Below are 20,736 nucleotides of genomic sequence, written 5' to 3'. Positions count from 1 at the left end.
GCGAGCTGTGGTAGAACATCTATTTTAAAATAAAGACAAATTAGGGTTTACTCCCGGTCGGCATTAGATAAGACACCCGCTTTGTGACAACATCAAATTTTTTAAAATTTAATGCTGTAGTTGATCCACGTCGACCTTGCGATGGCACTAAGAGCTCTCATGCGCATTCTTCCTAATCAGAATAAATTCCACTCTTTACAGACTGCACAACTTTACCATCTGAAACCCACAAGACTCGAACTGCGGACCTACTCTTCTAAAAATGCAAGTGACCAATTGCAACAACAAGAACGGAACACGTGGAAGTCGATTGAATCTTCAATTCTGCAAGAAATTCGTCCAATCAAAGGCCTTGTCAGGAAGATACTGCATACTTCCAAGTAAGTTCTATATCTGTTCATTTGAAAAAAATTAAAATATCTACATCAAAATTTAACTGTCCAACCTTGTAGGCTTTTCCACTTGTAGTTGTTTATAGACTTCACATTATCGAGCAAATTGGCGCGCGCTCAATACCCTTAGGATAGTAGCCTGTGCATATACAAGTGTTAATCTCTGTCTTGTTCAAGAGAGTTTATTTTAAAGTAAACTCGAATAAAAGTAAATGCCTCAATGAACTCCCTGTTTCTAAACCTCTCTAAAGAAGACGGAACTTCTGGAATTTGCGACGACTGCTTTTCCAGCAATTTTCGTGTAAACGTATTGTAGTGTACCGAAATTTAGTTTGGTTTGGGTTTTACCAGGGCAGTGCGTATATTGTGTTAAAAACTTATTGCTAAATTAATAGAGATGTATGTGGGTGTCTCTGGGTAGGGCCTACGAGAAGATATCGTAATATCGATAACATGCCAACTTTTTCCATTCCATTTATTGATTTACATATCCTAGAAACATGGATATTTGTTTCTTAAATTTGTACTCTGCTTGAAGATGGGGGAGATCTGCAAGAGGGCTACTGTGAATATTTGTCTCTTAACTTGAAGTTTGTGATAACCAATAACAACCGTATGGGGAAGATTTTTTTGAATCATAAAAGTAGAAGGATGCTCAGAAGTAGAAGAGGTAATGTTTTATATTCATAATGGGTGGCCTCTAGCCGAGTGGCCACCTTGGTAGGCCAAGTATTAGATTGTACAAAGATCTTTTGTGAAGCATGTTGAAGAACGTTTTTATGAGTAGAATCATGCATTAGATCCCAAAAAGAAATCTTAGCTTTTATAGATTGAAGTTAGTCGATAAGACCATACCCTTTGGTACTTTCACAAGAAAAATGAGGAGGGGTGGGTGTTGGGAGGCAGGGAGGTCAAGAGAATCAGGTGGTAAAGAAGTAGAAATTGGACTTTTAATTCTATTATGCCTAGTAAGGCACGTTGAAGAATGTTTGTATAAGTAGAAGAAGTTTCCATTAGGTCCCAAAAATAGATCTTAGCTTGTATAGAACAAAGCTAGTCAATAAGGTCATAATCTTTGGCGCTTTCATAGGAAATATGACGAAGAGGAAGCACAAGAGAATTTTGGGTGGTAAAGAAGTTGAAACTGGAGCTTTCTTTCTATTATGCCTAGTGTCATGTGTCTGGCTCATATTTTGAAAGTAGAATATGATGAGGAGCATCATGATAGACAATAGGGAAAGGAAGAGGAGGAATAGGAAAATACAAATCAATATGGAAAGGAGAATGAGAAAAAAATTGAGGCCACCATAAGGAGAGGTTGCCCATCTACTACAATCTTAGGAGGCGAGGAAGAAGAACTAAAAGAAGGAATAGTGCTTTTGTTTTAGAATTGTGTAGTAAAGGATATTGATATTTCTTAGCCATATATATTCCATCAAATCCCTTGACAACACGAGTAATAAGTTGTAATATGTGGCAAGGAAAGAATGAAGAATGACTTGTTTGTGTTACAAGAGGAAGGGGAAAATATGTCTGAGATTAAAGTGATCAAGACAAGCATTTGCAGTGTATCTCCTTGTAAATTAGTAGGAAGATAATAGTAACATTTTCATCATAATGAAATTCATAATGAAAGCCATAAAGTTTTGTGCATGTAATATAAGATGTTAACTATTACTTTTTTTAGTGAAAAGTAGAGAGGTGGATGAAGTAGAGAAGTTAGGAGAAACATGGGAAGTTTTCTTACATAGAAGAATTTATAGGAATGATATCCTAGTCATTAAAACAAATTGCATTGAATGTGCTTTCTAAATGATACATAGCAGCTTCTTGTTTACTCTTACCTTAACCAATAGTCTCCTTGTCAAAAAGAAGATATATAAGAGAAGGGAATGAAGGTGTGTTAGAAGATGCATTTATGTGCCGAGGATGTTTGTGGAAAGGAAAGCCAATTTATAAGGTACATAAACCTCGTTCTTAGTGTGGGAGGACTTAAGGCATCAAATTATATGTCATCAATAGAAGAGCCTTTAGGAGAACGAAGATTTATTAATTATTGGTAGACAATTATCAAGGGTAAGGGGAAGAGAAGAGGTCTTATCATATTTGGGTTACTCGATAATTTGGAAGAATGTAATGAAGAATATAGAGATAAATGGGTTTAGAAATACCATCATCTTATATTATATGTGGTTAGTAGTATTAGAAGAGGGAGAAGAGCGAGCTATATGAGAGACATACATATATTCATTCTCAAAAACAAGTATATTTATAAACTGTGAAGCCATAAAGCAATGAAGAACAATGTAGTGGAGAGGTGCAAATTGTAGCATGAGGGAATGAGCGAGCTAGTGTTAAGGAAGTGCCAAACAGCAAGGAAAGGAGGGTGTTGGGTAAGATAAACCATCATATGGTCATGGAGATAAGATAAAGCTTGACGTAATATGGTCAAGTACATGAGGGCAAGAGAATGCAGGTGGTGACAAAAGTGAGGATCAAGAAAATTAACATGGAGGGAGGGAGGGGAAAGTGATAAAGCTATGGGGAAGGGACAAAGGACAATCCAAGGATAAATATGAAGGAAAAGTAGGTAAAAGAAAGGAAAGCAAAGATTTTGAGAAGAGTAAGAGAGGCATCATGGAGGATGGGTTTAGGGAAGGCTACTTTATGTGTTAGGAGTAGTGAATTGAGTATTGTGAAGGTTCAAGAAGGTGTTTTAGAGAAGAAATCTAGTGTTGTGAAGAGAGAGGGTGGGGTGGGAGGTATTGGTGTAATTAAGATAGAAGTGATTGAGTGTTGTGAAGATTAGATCTAGTGGAGAAGAGAATGAGTTGGCTGAAGGTTGCTGTTAAATTCCATTTTGGTTAAGGAAGGGGTTTAAGGCAACAAAGGTGAGGGGACACATTTTTGTAATTGAAGATGCGTAGGATATAATGGTGGAAATGTCATGTGGAATGTTAGAAGGAGGATTGTGAAAAGTATTAGCTGATTCTGATAAGCCTAGATACCAGAGGGGTGATGGATGTTGGTGTCCGACATTGATGTCTAACTAGTAGTCCTGCAAATATGTCAATTAGTACGATGGATTTGATGTCTTCTGATGCCAAGATTTTGAAAATTTTAGGGAATTCTTGCCTTTTTTCTAAGTTCCGTTTTGCTTCCAGAATCCTGAAATATGTCCTTTACACCACATTACTCTTGTTCGAAGTTACAAGGGAGAAGAAAACTAGGGTTTGGCTGTTTGGGAAGTTCTGCCTTTGGAAGTTTTTGAGTACATGTTCCTATGTTGGGTGAATAATCAATTGAAATAACTAAATCTTAGCGACAAACTTTTGGGCCCTAGGTATTGTGTGCTTATGTGACGTAGAGGATGAGGGATGTGATGAGTCATGGAACCATTGGAGCAAGGAAATGAGGGATTAATCTGCAAAGGGAGATGAAAAGGAATATGAATTTGGGACAAGGGAAAGGGAATAGTGAGCATATGGTGAGAAGGAAAGTGATGGAAAGGAAGGAAGAAAGGCACTGCTTAATGAAAGGTGAGAAATAAATAGGCACTCGAATAGATAATCTTCAATAGGAAGCTTCAAATATCTGCAAAAATGGAGTAGAGAGCTTTTGGAGATAGCGTAGTACAGAATTTTGGAATAGAAAGAAATGAGATTGAGGATGAAAAATAATTTTACAAGATGCAGGAAAAATATCTTGCCTTTTTTCTAAGTTCCGTTTTGCTTCCAGAATCCTGAAATATGTCCTTTATGCCACATTACTCTTGTTCGAAGTTACAAGGGAGAAGAAAACTAGGGTTTGGCTGTTTGGGAAGTTCTACCTTTGGAAGTTTTTGAGTACATGTTCCTATGTTGGGTGAATAATCAATTGAAATAACTAAATCTTAGCGACAAACTTTTGGGCCCTAGGTATTGTGTGCTTATGTGATCTAGAGGATGAGGGATGTGATGAGTCATGGAACGATTGGAGCAAGGAACTGAGGGATTAATCTGCAAAGGGAGATGAAAAGGAATATGAATTTGGGACAAGGGAAAGGGAATAGTGAGCATATAGTGACAAGGAAAGTGATGGAAAGGAAGGAAGAAAGGCACTGCTTAATGAAAGTGAGAAATAAATAGGCACTCTAATAGATAATCTTTAATAGGAAGCTTCAAATATCTGCAAAAATGGAGTAGAGAGCTTTTGGAGATAATGTAGTACAAAATTTTGGAAGAGAAAGAAATGAGATTGAGGATGAAAAATAATATTACAAGATGTAGGAAAAATATCCAAAATATAAAGTGTTAGGTATTTATCCATCCATCAAATCAGAAATTTTAAATTTTGAGTTAGGAACTAGCATTGATAGTCTTAAGTGTCAATGTCTTTTGAGAGTCAAGATCAAATTCTTGGGGTTCAATGTTGATATCTAAGATAGACTAGGAGTGTTTGCAAATCAGATTGGCAAGAGTTATTTACTAGTACATGAAGGCAAATGTATCATATGTAAAGCTATTGGGATGAACACTAAAATGAGTATAGAAATATGAGGTAGAGATGGAAAAGAAAACAAATTTTGATCTTATAGTAGAATATTCCTTATTGGGCTTAGACTTAGTCATTATCGATTTAGACATAAATTTAATATTTATGTCATAAGCTAAATGGATAAAGATATAATGATTTAGTCTAAGACAAAAGTAAAGAGAATTGATTATTCATTTGATTATATTAAGTTTATATATATATATATACTATTGACATCCATACCGACTTTATTACTACTTCAATTTGACGAAGGAAGGATTAAGCATGTAACCAAGGTGTTCCTAGAGATCAATTACAATAGGCTTCCACGAAGTTTACAGGTTCAAGCTTGTATCCTATCTTGGGACTTGCCCTAAAGGCTTCCGAAATGTTGACCCCTCCCCTGTCTTGGGAATAATACATTGATTGGATTTAGATAAACCACCCCTGGAAACTTTATAGCCCCTTTCTTCTCAGGCAGAAATAGTAATAAGACTGAACAAGGAAACACTTTGATCCCTTCCTCATCAAGTACTAAATAGTAACAAATCTAAGCATGGACATATATGATTATGACTCCATTAATACTAGTGAGTATATATACATGTTAGAAATAAAGGTTTGGTTGGCACTTGGATTAGTAGTTTATGTGTTGTATAGATGAAAGGTTTTGTCATTGATGACAACATATTTCAAGACAGACAAAGATTATATATATTGCAGGATGATTGTTAGCACAACGAAGTTCGCATATGACAGGTTAAGCTATGCAAGCTTAGATTTGTGTAGAAGGATATGAGTATGGACATCATGTTTGTGTTCGTTGGATCTTATGTTTAGTTCTGGATGAGTTACAATTTGTGTGGTGAAGATTGGTAGCATACTAGTGTACATGAATTATTGACAGAGACTGTTGATCGCAGATTTGTTGTATCTTATTGGCGAGGTGGAATTAATGTCAGCAAGCTTGGTTTGTGGTAGAAGACTTGTTCGTGCACCTATGTTCGTGATAGCAAGACATTTGGATTATTTTGGAAAAGTTGCTGTTGTGTAGCATGCAATATATTTTTCTGGCAGCCGACGGTGTTAAGGAAGAGTTTAACTTATTATTGTAAAATGTAATATTTGTATTGTAACGCGTGTGAACTATATTGTAATATTTGTAATGATGCTTATGAAGTTGTGTATGCCTTAGCATGGACCTATGTAATTAATTGTACATTGGGGAAGCCTTAACAAGTTGACCTAATTAATTATTTGTAAGTGTATAAAGGAAAGATGTTTTCCTTGGTTGGGTGTGATAGTTGTATGGTCGTCATGAATATTGTGGATGCGAGCCCTCATATTGGATGATCAAAGCAGAGCAGGGATTGAGTTAGTTGATTGTGGTGAGCTTCAAAGTGATTGTTTTGGCAAGTAAGTTGTAGATAAGTTAGTTGATTGACTTGGATATGTTATCCTGATATTTGTTCCTCACTCTTGTTGGAACATTTAGGTAGTGGGTCTATTTGTTTCTTATCAGCCTTTAACAACATTGGGACCTTCTAACAAGTGTTCAAGGGCTCCTAACAGGGATCTGCCCTCTAACTGGGACTATTGTAAAGAGTGCATTGTATTTGACTCCTAAAAGGGTCACATCCTCTAGTGAGGAATTTATATATTAGTATACTATCTTGTGGGTGCAATCCCTAATGAGGTTTTCCCCCTGATCAAGAGATTCCCTCATCAACAAAATCATCGGGTTATGGTGTATGGTTTTCTGTTGTTGTGCATCATTGTTTTAATAGTTGGAGTTCAGATTTATAAGTTTGGTTTTAAGTTTAATTGGAGACAACTGATTCACCCTCAATTGTGTGTGGACTTTACTTCTTAACAATTGGTATTAAAGCATTAGTTCCTCTTGGATAAGGAAGCTTAGCAACTTGAGGAGATCTATGTAATGAACCCTACTCAAACATAAGTTCACAATGAGATTGCAAGTGAATAAAATAATAAATATTAAATTGCAAAATGTATTGTATCTCGAATGTTTTAGGATTAACCACGAACAAAAATAACAATAAATGCAAATATAACTAATATCAGAAAATAATAGATCACACAGAAGAGAACACAAGACACAAAGATTTAACGTGGTTCACCCAATCCCTGGGCTACATCCACCAACAAATTTAATATTATTATTATCCAATGATTACAATCCGCAATCCCTTACATCTCAATTACCGCCGCAAGAAGTTACAATATCACCATACATTATGAAATCCCTAACCCTAAGCCATTTTATACAGGCTTTTGCCATTACAAAATTAGGGCTAGAATAAGTCATCCAATAGAAAAATAGCAGCCGACACCTTTTACAATATAAGGTCATTTTTGACTTCGGGTCGAAAACCCTTGTGGGGGTGTTGCCCCTTGACCCCACCTTGTACTCTAGGGCGTTGCCCTTTGACCTTGTCTTGGAGGTGCTGCCCCCAAACCCTCGTAGAAATAATCTACGGGGGAATCGTGCCGAATAAACCTCAGAGTCTAATTAGGCTCCGCATCACAACATAATGAAGGGTAGAATTATTGTACTTGGGTAGAAATTGGCTCCAAGAGGCTCCCTCATGAACAAAGCCCATTTTGAGAATCTTCTCCTCATTGTGCCCGAATTACTCTACTTGTCACAAACTCCCTAGGGCTTCATTAAAAATATAGAAGAGTTGGGTTTGAATATTTCACTAGTTGAATATTTTGCCTTTATGTATATATATTAATAGGATCCTTATAATCTTTGCTCTAGTTACTATTATTACCAAAATTGATATTGAACAAATATAATTATAACTAATTAAATCAACTTGAGAAGAATCTTGTCTATTGACTTTACCTTGTGATGAATGTATTAATAATAATAAATTAATCCTAAATTTAAATATAGTATAAATAACAAGTAAGGAATGGTACATAGTGCACACACAAAGTATGGTGTACCTCTATTCAAAAGCCCACATGAGCAGACCAAGTTTGCATGGTCTTAGTGACTTATTGTGATGTTTCTACGTTTGGATGGTGGATTGATGCACTGTTTGTGATTGCTAAGGTTGGGTGGATGATATGCAATAACCTTTCGTGTTTGCCACGTTCCTTGCTGATATTCCTTGTTGCGATTTGAAGATGGGTAACGGATATCGTTTAAAATGATAATCCTATATTGTTTGCTTGTTGACTGTATGTGTATATGCCCCTTTCATAAAAATGAAAATGTTTAATCTCCTATATTTTCCTCTTGTGGGTTGCGATCCTTTATAGTATGAGATGACGATGTGGAAAGACACGTCTCCCTACTTATTTTATATTGCATTTATTTATTAATTAATATTGTGGTATGTTGGATAAATAATAATTAGATATGGGTTTTATTATTTGTAATTATATTTATTTAATTAATCATTTGCTATTTATAATAACAAATAATAAAGATTATGTTGTCATTCAATCACTATATTAAAAACATTTAATTGATAAAAAATATACATCAATGATAATTATATGAAAAATAAAAAAGTTTGTGTATATATTATTGAGGGTCTGTGACAATCTATGGCTTAGAGGAAGGACAGTCCTAAGTCTGACGGTGACAACTATGTTAGTTGGAAGGATAAGATGTGAACACACTTGATCTATATGGGGATTGACTTCTAGTTGATTACAAAGACTGAAATACATGTTAAATCAGAGGGTGAGCTATCTTGTAGCACAAATGATGAAAAAAAGATATTCTATTGTAACATGATTGCAAGGGAAGCATTAATCAATGCACTATAAGAGACACAATTCATCAAGGTAAAAAGACGTGATCTTGCACATGATATTTGGATTAAATTAGAAAAGTTCTATGAAGGTGATGAATGTTAAAAGAAAGCTAAGTTGCAGAATTTGAAAACTAAGCTAGAGAATGCTAGAATGCAAGAAGATGTAACTATTAGATCATATGTGTAGAGAAATACTAAGATTACTACAATTATATACAGTCTTGGAGGAGTTGTAACAGAAGATGAAGTTTGTCTAAAGTTCTTAGATCTTTGACTCCAACTTATGAGAATATAAGGTAAATGCAATTGAAGAAGATATTACTCTTATTCCAAATTTTAGCAGAGAAATGCTAATTGGAAAGTTACAAGCTTTTGAAATTGGTACAATAAAAGATTCTCTGCCTAGAGTTGAGATTGCTTTTAGGGCTAGTGCAGACAAAGATAAGAGTGTACTTAGTAAAAGTGGAAGCACCAATGGAAGCCTTGGAGATTATGCAAGTGATTGGGCAAATATTCAAAAAGAGAAGAAGATAGATAAATTTGTATCACTGATTGCAAAAAGAGAACTTAAAGGTAAGGGTATTTTAAAAAACAAAGCTCCTTTTGTTTGTTGGCATTGTAAGAAGATTGGTCTTTTTTTGCTAGATGTCCTACAATAGAACCTAAGGCAAAACCTAGACCTTACAAATCAAAGATTCCTAAAGAATGTCTATATGTTACTAATGAAGAGATTGAAGTTAAAGAAATCAATGTTTTAGATAGTGATGGTGAAGATGAAATTGAATTTGTTGCTATTAAAGAAAAAAGTTCCGTTAGAGAAGAAAAAACACTTATTTCACATATGGGGAAAAAGAAATCAGTTTGGATTGTAGATTGTGGATGTTCACATCACATGACTGGTGGCACAGATAAGTTTGTTGAAGTTAAGAGCAATGATGGAGGTGTTGTTAGAGTCAATAGCAATGCACCTTGTCCTATAAAGGGAATAGGATCTATTGCTCTTGATAGTAAGACTAACTCTCAAGATGTATATTTTGTTGATGGACTGAAACATAATTTGTTGAGTGTTGGACAACTTGTTGATAAGGGTTATTTTTTACATTTTTCTGATGAGATATGTTCAATCAAGGATAAGCATGGAAATGAGATTGCCACAAGAACAAGAACAAGAACAAGAGGTAATGTATTTTAGTTGAATCCTATCGAGATTAGTTTTTTTGTTGCAAAAGTTGATGATATTTGGCTATGGCATAAAAAGATTATCACATCAATTTTGATAATATAGTGAAGGTGAGTAATTCTAATGTTGTCAGAGATCTACCTAAGATTGTAAAATCCGTAACATGATGTGTAAGGAATGAGGGGTGGTTAAATAGAAAATGAGTACATTTCCAAGTAGAACATTTACTACTTCTAAAAAGTTGGAAATTGTTCATATAGATCTATGTGATCTTGCAAATATGAAAACTTTTTATGGTGAGAGGTATTTCCATCTTTTTAATGATGATTTCACTAGGATGATGTGGGTCGCTTTCTTGAGAGAAAAATCTGAAGCTTTTGATAAGTTCAAGATATTTAAGGCAAAAGTTGAGAATGAATCAAGAGTTAAGATAAAATGTTTGAGGTTTGACAAAGGTGGAGAGTTTACTTCTAATTAGTTCAATGCATTTTGTGAGGATAATGGTATTCATAGGTAAGTTTCAGCACCTAAGGCACCACAATAGAATGGTATAGTAGAGAGAAGAAACAAAACAATGAGGGTCCATTTGGTTTGTGGAAGATGACAAGAATTGGCTTTTTCATAACTTGGATTTGAAATTTTTTGTGTTTGTTTCAAAATTGGCAAAACGGAATTGGAATACCAGACTTGTAATTTTGTCTCAAAACTTGGATATTAGACTCCCCTCTAGCAACTAGGAATTGAAAATCAAAACCTAGTTATGCTTTTTGAGGAGTGTAAAAACAATAGATTGGACTATTTAATGGAGTTTGCCTACAACTCCAAGATTATGCATAAAAATGTATCTTCCCGCTCATCTTTTGAGGGAAACAAACGGGTCAAGTAAAATCCCAAAAATAGGAACGAAGATTTGCAAAACCTTGATTTGGGTAACTCGAGATTAGTAGAAATCTCGATTTCTACAATTCTACGAACCAAATGAACCTTGAGTAAAGTAGCTAGAGTGATGTTACTTGAATTTAAAGTATCACATGTACACTGGAGAGAAGCAATTAATACTGTAGTATACACCATGAACAAAGTTCATATTAGGCAAGGAACATGTAAAACACCTTATGAGCCATGGTTTGGTCACATACCTACTTTAAATATTTCAAAATTTTTGGAAGCAAATGTTATATCAAAAGAGAAGATGAAATTGGGAAATTTGATCCTAGAAGTGATGAAGACATATTCCTTAGATATTCAACAAAGAGTAAGGCTTATAGATGTTATAATTTGAGACTAAAGAAGATTGTTGAAAGTGCAAATGTTAGGATTGTTGAGAGATTTCGTATGATTTTGATGATGATTCAAATTAGGCTAGTACAAGCTAGAGACCAGTACAAAATCATAATACAAAACAATAATTATTCTTTGAAATTGATGATGGAATTCAAGTATAAATTGAAGAACCTTAGAGAAGAACAAAGAACACCTAAGTATGTTCCAAGTAACCATCCTGGTAATCAGATCATTGGTGATGCAAGTAGAGGAGTAATGACAAGAGGAAAAAGGTAAGAGATGAAATTTGTTTAATTTCTCATATTGAACCTAAGAATATTGATGAAGCATATAAGGATGAATTTTGGATAAATGCTATGAAAGAAGAACTTGAGCAGATTAAAAAGAACAATACATGGGAATTAGTCTCTAGACTTAAAGATAAAAATGTTATAGGAACAAAGTGGGTTTTCAGGAACAAAATGAATGTGCAAAGAGAAGTTGTAAGGAACAAACCAAGATTGGTACGTAAAGGCTATATACAACAAGAATGTATAGATTTTGAAAAAACCTTTGCCCCTGTAGCAAGATTAGAGGTTGCAAGAATGTTTTTGCCTTATGTATCTACCAAAAATTTCAAGGTATATCAAATGGATGTTAAGTCAGCTTTCTTGAATGGCAAATTTAAGGAAGAAGTCTAGATTGAGCAACTTGATGAATTTTTATTGACTGAAGAGAAAGACATGAAATGCAAACTAAAGAAGGCACTACATGGATTAAAGCAAGCATTTGGAGAGCCTAGTATGCAAGATTTGATAAACACTTGTTGAGTTTGGGCTTTAAGAAAGGTAATGCAAATGGTAATATTTATTTGAGAGCTAATTCATATGCTTTACTAATGATTGAAGTATATGTGGATGATATCATTTTTGGAGGTAATGATGAGGCAAGTAATAAGTTTTCTGATGAGATGAAAGATGAATTGGAAATGTCTATTATTGGTGAGGTGAAATACTTTTTGGAATTGGAAATAATACATACTAAAGATAACATTCTCATATTTCAGACTAAGTATCTTAAGGATTTGTTGGTAAGATTTGGCATGGAGAATTGCAAACTAGTTGGAACACCTATGGTTATATGATACAAATTGTATAGCAGTGATGATTCATATAGTACTATGCAAACTAGATATTGAACAATGATGGTGATTTACAGTATTTAACACATTCAAGACTAGATATTGCTATTGCAGTTGGAATTGTAGCAAGGTATCAAGCAGATCCTAGGAAACACACTTTGCAACATTAAAATGAATTTTCAAATATTTAAAGGGAACATTGGAATTTGGCTTATGGTATGATAGATCTAATGATTTCACATTGTATGCATATATTGATGTTGGTTGGGCAGGAAATGTGGATGACAGAAAGCGCACAAGTGGAGGAACATTTTTCTCTGGAAGAAGGTTAGTATCTTGGTTAAGTAAGAAGCAAGATTAATTTTTTCAGTCTACAACAGAAGCAAAATATGTTGCAGCAACAAATAACTGTAATCACATAATGTGGATGAAACAAAATGGTACAGGAGCACCCCAATCATCTACTGATCCTAAGGCACATGATGAAGTATTTTGAAGATGCCCTAATAGAATAGGATATTTTATTTCATGTTGTTGTAATCAAACAAGCCCAATTGTAAGGCCATTGACTTGTATGGTGAGATACACTAACAAGGTCAAATCTGGTCAAAGGGTTCCTAGATGATAGGAGAAAGGATAAATAAGGTGTCTTTGTAGTTTGGAACCCAAGGTCATAGGAATCAACTTGGGTAAGAAAATGTCAAATACTTGAAATGATGTAAAAATTGTGAAAAGTTGTTCAACAACTTTTGCAACAATTTGTCAAAAAGTTGTCAAGTTTGGCTAATTGCACACAACTACCTTTCCAATGGTCACAACCTTTTAAATTCGCTTGGAATTGGTTGGAAACATATAAGGATGAACAAATCCATCAAAAATAGGTGGTGGATGATTGATGTGACAAGTTTTTGGGCAATTAATATTAAATAAAGTATAGATTTTCCCATAAATTTGATTGTATTTAGTGTGTTCTTGGTCAATGGTGGATTGAAATTGATTGTTTGATTGATTGCATTGATGCGGAATGAATGCAAAAATGTTCCAGTTTGATTAGATTGCACTTTTGAGGAGTTTGGAGTGTGTACACATCAATTTACTTTAGATTGGTTACAAACCCTAACTCTGTTAGGGGTTTGTTGGGTGAATATTTTGCAACCGATAGTTTTGGGTAAAAATCCAGTCGCAAAATAGGATGACCAGCCATAGTGTGTGAGACAAAGTCTCTCCTACCTTAAAGGGAAGGCTCCCCCTTCTCACCATTCCTTGGATCAACTCAAGGTAAGCAATAAATCGAGAGATTTTGTAAAATGGGTGTTACCAATATCCTTTCTTCTTAACTTTCAAGAAAGAATCCACTTACTCGTTGAGCGAGTAATGGGTAGGGTTAATCTTTAACCACACTTCTATCAAGAGTTGGAAACAGTGATACTGATAAACCTTCACTAACTCAAAAGCTAGTTGAAAATGTACCGGTTTGGCTCTAAGTCCGGTCATACTTCTATATGGAAAAGCTTTACAATTAGGGCACAAATACTCCTAAAAGTAAAAATAACTCAACTATTTTGTGAATTAAGAGAGAGAAGTATAAGCTACAGACAAAGCTTCTAGCTATACCCTTCCACAGTTGCTCTTGGTCAAAGCTCTGGCTCTAATTGCTTCTTAACTCTTTTATATTCAATTCACGAGATACAATTGTCGATAACACAAGATAACATGAATCAAAGATAACTTAGATGAATTATAGACAGAGGTTATAACTCATGCAAGTAACAATCTCACTTAATCAAAGTTAAGTCTCAAATGCTCCTTTGTATTCACTTTCTCTCAAAATAGTGCTAAACAAACAAAGTTCTCCTGACACAATTTCTGCAGAGCTCTCTTGCATAAAGATAATGATGATTTTACAATGAGCGGGGCATTCCTTTATATAGGCATATGAGTTGAGAAAAAGGTGGAGGAAAAAGTGGGAGCAACTCAACCAACTTTGACCTAGTCTAATTAAAAGGGAAAATATAGGGTTACATGCTGTTGCACCTGCAACTTGCATTACATGTAATTACACATGTAAGTCATATTACATGTAGTTACACATTTTCATTTAATACATTCTCTTCAATTACAAACATGAAAGAAGAAGAAGAAGAAGAAATATGAAAGAGAATTGAAACAATCCTAGGGATTGTCCTGAAAGGCCTTGTACTTGGCAATGCTATCTCGGATGATCATAGGATCGAGAGTTCTTGTATTTTGTGTCATTGCATTCACCTTGATAACCACGGTGTTGCGTCTTTTGATAACCTCATGACTTTGATGAATTGTCCATTGTCATTTGAAAACTTGATATGATCCAGCTTTTTCTTGTTCAAGTTGTCATGAATTCTTCTTTTGCAGATCAGCACATTCTGGAATCTCTGACACTTTGAAAACCTTCTCGATGGTGTCCGAATGTACACTTCGAACAACTTTCCATCAACACCTTTAACTTTTTTTTTTTGAATTAAAGTGCTTGGCGCATGAGAATGCGTGCAAATGAGAACTTTTGGATATAAAAGTGTGACTTGGGCTTTCAAGATGTCATTGCACAGAAAGTGGATTACATATATATGCAACATGTAATGAGAAATGAAAAGTGAGATGACATACGAATGTGGATGGAGAATGAGCTTACATGTAAGTACAAATGACGGATGAGATGAAGTGCATAATGACACGGGAAGTGGAATAACATGCATTTGCTCATGGAGGTGTAAGTGCATATGGAAAGATGGAAATGTGATGTAACTTGATGCAAAGTTAACTTTATAGTTGTCTTTGTAGAAAGATGAAGTCGAAATACATGGGAAAACATACATATGACATTTTTTGACCTTTAAAAAGTGACTTTTAGTCAAAAACGGGTTTTGGAGATGCAATTACGCATAAGGCATTTCGTGTAATCGTGTCGTGCGAGTGGATGCAGAAAGTGAGATGAGTGAAAATGAAAGCGGAAAATGGGATTACATGCATGTGCGGATGGTGAATGAGATGAAAAACATGTAATCGCATTTGTCAGAGGAGATGTGAAGTGTTGTGACATGGAAGATGGAAGTGAAACGTGATGATGCTTTCACATGAAGTGAAACAACAAGAAGTTCTTGGGAAATAACTCGTAACTTTTCCAAAGTGGAGAAAACTGACAAGCAAGCACAAAACACAAAAACTCAAAAGAAAAACATACCTTTGGAAAGTGACTCAAACATGTCAAGATGCAAAGCACTTCAACACACAAATTCGAATTTGGAGTTTGGGGAAATTCCAAAAACAAGAAAATGAACAATTTCTTCATTTTTAAATGAAAAATGCACTTTCCATGGCATTGATTTCATTAAGTGTGCAATAAAAAGCCATAATATGCATGGAAATAGCAAGATAAGCATGAATTGATGAGAAAGTTTGAAAATGTTCACTTACCTGGAGAGATCGAAGAGCCAAAATAGCAATAGTCATAGACTTTGAAGACCAATTCTTCCTCAAATCTATATTTTCAAACAACTTTTGACTTTTCCTGTACTTGCATTTAACAAATATTAATGAGCAATGAAGAGTCGAATTTGACATGAAAAGGCCAAAAACGTGGTCTCCAAAGACAAGAGCATGCATTAAAACTTAGAAACGACCCTTCTTGATCCAAATGCATGGGCTGAAATGCCATTTTTTGAGTTTTTTTGAACAAAAACATGACTTTTTTATGCAAAAATCTGGGCCGTTTTTGCAAAAACGTGGCCAAAAAATGCATGTTTTATAGTCATTTCGACTTGCGAATGCAAAAACGACTTCCCCAAATGCTAATACATGGATCCAAATGTAAAAAGGTGGCTTCAAAATGCAAAAAAGTGGATCAAAACCCCAATTTTCTGGGCGTTATTAGCAAAAACGTGATTCATAAAAGACATAATATGAGTCGTTTTTTACTTCCAAATGCAAAAACATGACCCTTGGTGTATTGCCAATAATTGAATATGCCAAAATGCCTCTTTTCCTTGCAAAAACGTGATTTAAATACTCTAAAATGGATTTATTTGAAGATTTTTCCAAAAATGTGCCCTTGGAAGGAGTTTGAAAAAACGTTTTTTAGCAAGATAAATCCATTTTTGATGTTAGAAATTCCATTTCCAAGCAAAAATGACCCTAATGAAGAAGATCTCATGCAAAACCGTCATAAATCTCTCACAATGAGCAAAATTGGATGCTTGGAGAGAAAATGCACGTGTTCTTCCAAAATCAGACTTTTTAAGAGGCACAACATGTTTTAAAATATGCTTTTAGTTAAAATCGGACCTTTTGGGGTGACATGCATATTTAAAAAACTCTCAACAAAGAAAATTGAATCTTTTGGAGTGCATGGCACATTTTAAAACATGCATTTGATCAAAGTCGGACCTTTTAGGATGAATGCATATTTTAAGTGAAATCTCATGATTTTGATGCAATGACACAAAAACTCACCTTTTGATGTAATGACACCAAAAAGGTCCTCTTTTGATAGTGCTATGCTTATAAGTTTAACTTTATATGCAATATGTAAAATGTCCACTTTTGATGGATGTTACATGTAACTGCATATAAAATGTCCACTTTTGATGACTCAAAGTCATTTAATAAACATATATCCATTTAATTTCATTAAAATGTTACTTTAAGAGACAAACCATATTGAGATATCATATTAAAAATATAACACATAAATATCATTTAAAAAGTAACATTTAAAAGAGCATCTGATTTAAAAATAAAAAATTAAACTGAAACTATATAGTTTATATAGTGACTTTAAGTGAAAAATTAAAAAGTAACTCAACTTAAAATTATAACATAAAGTGCATTATAGTTACTTTAAGTGAAAAATTAAATGATAAAGTAACTTAAAAACATAACATAAAGTGAACTTAAGTTATATTTTTCAAAAAGTGAATATCAAATTGAAAATATAACATGATATTTTTAATTGGTGTTGTTGCATAAAAAATGTCCACTTTTGAGGTACTAAAACAACCATATCTCTTGATTGACAACTTCGATTGAGCGCTAAGTTAGATCGAACTGAAGGGGAAAGAGAAAGGCATGAAATGAGCAAAACCAAAGGACTTAAAACCAACAAACACAAACTCAAAAGCAAAGAAAAGGATGATGAAGGCCTCAAAAATCAAGCAAAGGCTCAACAGAAAGAAAAACGAAAAATACTTGACGAAAGCTTTCAGTAAAATGATTTGATATACAAACTGAATTTTGATCGATTGATCAACATTAAGTAATTGAATGTCAAATTCAAGTTAGAGAGATGCGAAACTAGCTTGAAAATTTTTCGTGCTATTACCTACATTTTGTGGTGACAAAATGCAGGACAACAGGTTTCTACACACATTGGTTCTTTTCTTGCAATTCCACCATGGGAATTTAACAACCATTTGAGGGATGCAAGAAGAAGAAATGTACTTTATGATTTCAGAAGATAGGCCATGGGAAGATCTAGCAAGTGGGAGAACTTTCAAGCCCTAGTCGGGCATTTTGTATGTGACCAACCCTATTTTGTTGAAATAACTAGAAGGAAGGAGTAGATCTATTCTAAGAAATGACTGGAATGGTGTTAGAAGAAGTCGCTTGAAGATGATCATGAGGTCAGATTGATGAGATCACACCTGGTAAGAAGTTTAGTTCCTTTGTAAAAGCATCCAATTAGCCCTAATGACACTAGTGTAGAGTTGGGTTGTGATATGAAAGAACCAAATTCTAAGACTTTGGAATCTTATAAAAGAGGAAAAAGGGTATTCAAAACTTATGTTTGTTTTCCTAGTTCTTTGGAAGTTTGTGGAGTTATCCCTCATTTTCTTGATTGGCATACCTAATAGGATAACTAGGCCTAGTTAAACAAATTAGTCGAAACTGATTGACAAAACCTTAAAAGGTGTTGAAAGGATTTGGAACAAAGGAGATAGGTCAAGTATAGACTCTTGGCCACTCTTGAAGTCAAAGAGTCATTTTGATCAGAGTTCAAGCATTGAACCTAGAAATGGCAAAATCATAGGAAGAAGATCTAATGGATCTTGTCACACAGATGTTGTCAAGTGTGAATCCTTATTGAAAGGAGATCAAGTAGGGACATAAGGTGAAGAATTCTAGTTTCTAAATTAGGTAAGGTCAGTGGTAGTTGTGTAGGGTGATTGGTTAGCTTGTTGTGAGTAAAATTAACCTACTTTGCATCACAAATGCTAAAGGAAATTGGTATTGCATTTCTGAACCTACTGTTATGCATTGTGATAATACAAGTACAATTAACTTGTCTAATAATCTAGCTTTATATTCTAAGGCTAAGTACATTGTTGTTAAGTATCATTTTCTAAGAGAAAAAGTCACTGAGAAGGAAATCAGATTGGAGTATGTGAGTACAAAAGAGTAGATAACATATATATTCACTAAACCATTGGCCAAAGACGCCTTTGAGTATCTCAGAGGTATGCTTGGGGTAATAGCCCCACCTAGTGCAAAATAATTGATGTAGATTTGCATCAGTCCAATATGTTCAGAGCATAATTCATTCATTCAGACATAATGCTTGGTACTACTTCTTACGGGGAGTGGTTACAGTGAGAAGAGCAATTTCTAGAGCTCTTATGTACCATTTTTGGCAAAACAGTGTTGTTGGCACTTGACATATTTTTGGTTGCAGATTGGCTTGATCCAGTGCTGGAGATGTTCATCACAGGGTGAGTATTTTAGAAAGACAGTTGATGTTTGGCATATTGGCACCTTTGCAATTGATGTCAAAAGGGGAGAAATAAAACAATGAAAAACTTATGGGGGAGAAGATCAAGGAATACAAAGTACAGTAAGTATTGCAGGATTCTATCTGAGTTTGTACAGGCTATTCAAGTTGAGGATATTTAGAAAATCGTATTAGGTTGTCAACAAGTTACAAGGTTACTTTTGGATTGGTGGTTTTTCGCCATATGTTGCCATCAATGCCAACTGGTGAGATCGTTAGGAATAAAGGTTTGGTTGACACTTGGATTAGTAGTTTGTGTTGTAGTGATGATAGGTTTTGTCATTGATGACAACATATGTTTGTATGTTCATGACAGACAAAGATTCTATATATTGTAGGATGATTGTTAGCACAACAAAGCTGGCATATGACAAGTTAAGATACGCGAGCTTAGAATTGTGTAGAAGGATGACTATAGACATCATGTCTATGTTTGTTGGATGTTATGTTTAGTTCTGGATGAGTTACAATTTGTTTGGTGAAGATTGGTAGCAAGCCAGTATACAAGAATTATTGATAGAGACAATTGATTGTATATTTGCTGTATCTTATTGACGAGGTGGAATTAATGTTGGTGAGCTTGGATCTTGGTAGAAGACTTGTTTGTACACCTATGTTCGTGATAGCAAGACATTTGGATTATTGTGGAAAGGTTGCCATTGTGTAATGTGCAATAAATCTCATTGGCAACCGATAGTGTGAAGGAAGAGTTTAATTTATCATTGTAAAAAGTAATATTTGTGTTGTAACATGTGGGAACTATATTGTAATATTATTATATTTGTAATGATGCTTATGAAGGCGTGTATGCCTTAACTTGGACCTATGCAATTAATTGTACATTGGGGAAGCCTTAACAATCCGACTTAATTAATTATTTGTAAGGGTATAAAGGAAAGATGTTTGCCTTGGTTGGGTGTGATAGTTGTATGGTCATCGTGGATATTGTGGATGCGAGCTCTCATATTGGATGAACAGAGCAGAGTAGTGATTGAGTTAGTTGATTGTGGTGAGCTTCAAAGAAACTGTTTTGGCAAGTAAGTTGCAAATTAGTCAGTTAATTGATTTGGATATGTTATCTTGAAGATTTGTTCTCCACTCTTGTTGGAACATTTAGGCAACGGGTCTATTTGTTTCTTATCAGCCTTTAACAGGGTTGAAACCTTCTAACAAGGGCTCAAGTGTAATGTTCCTTTCTAGCAATGACCAAGGATAGCCTTCCTCCGCTGTGGAATTGCACCTTAGGAATCAATTTCTACTGAGCTTGGAGGTAGAACTAGTGTTCGTACGGTGGGGGAAATGGTTGTAAGGTGGTCACAAACAAGAGCCGTGCGATGGAAAAGGGAAGGTTGTACGGTAGGAATGCTGGCTGTACGGTTGAAGCAAGTGTATGATTTTTATTAATCCTAACTTCACTTTTAAAGTTCTTGAAGAGCTTGGAGCAATTAAGTGTAAGTAAAATGTCGTAACTAAAAGACTCAGGTATCCTAGGCTCAATGAATAAATTCAATCCAAATTTAGTACAACACCTTTTCGAAGGATTGACTATTAGGAACAATTTCTAGTTCAAGGTATCTTGTAAGAGGTATTCAAGAAATAAGCCAAACAAATCTACTAGGAAAACACCAAAAGTGTGTTGTATGAAACAT

The 20,736-nt window shown here is 34.6% G+C and overlaps 1 protein-coding gene across 1 annotated transcript in view; it reads left to right on the top strand.

Moving 5' to 3' along the window:
* LOC149552000 (protein DCL homolog, chloroplastic-like) overlaps positions 1 to 20,736 on the top strand; it is an 85,773-nt gene continuing 65,037 nt past the window's right edge. Inside the window, exon 1 of the mRNA XM_089787486.1 lies at positions 1 to 380. Coding sequence (XP_089643612.1) covers positions 142 to 380 — 239 coding nt within the window. The 5' untranslated portion in view covers positions 1 to 141. The remainder of the gene's footprint in view (positions 381 to 20,736) is intronic.

This window comes from Cupressus sempervirens, chromosome 6 (genome assembly GCF_028749045.1).
Source record: "Cupressus sempervirens isolate cs-2001-9-10 chromosome 6, ASM2874904v1, whole genome shotgun sequence".
In the NCBI taxonomy this organism is placed as follows: domain Eukaryota; kingdom Viridiplantae; phylum Streptophyta; class Pinopsida; order Cupressales; family Cupressaceae; genus Cupressus; species Cupressus sempervirens.
This window is presented reverse-complemented; position numbering and strand designations above follow the sequence as displayed.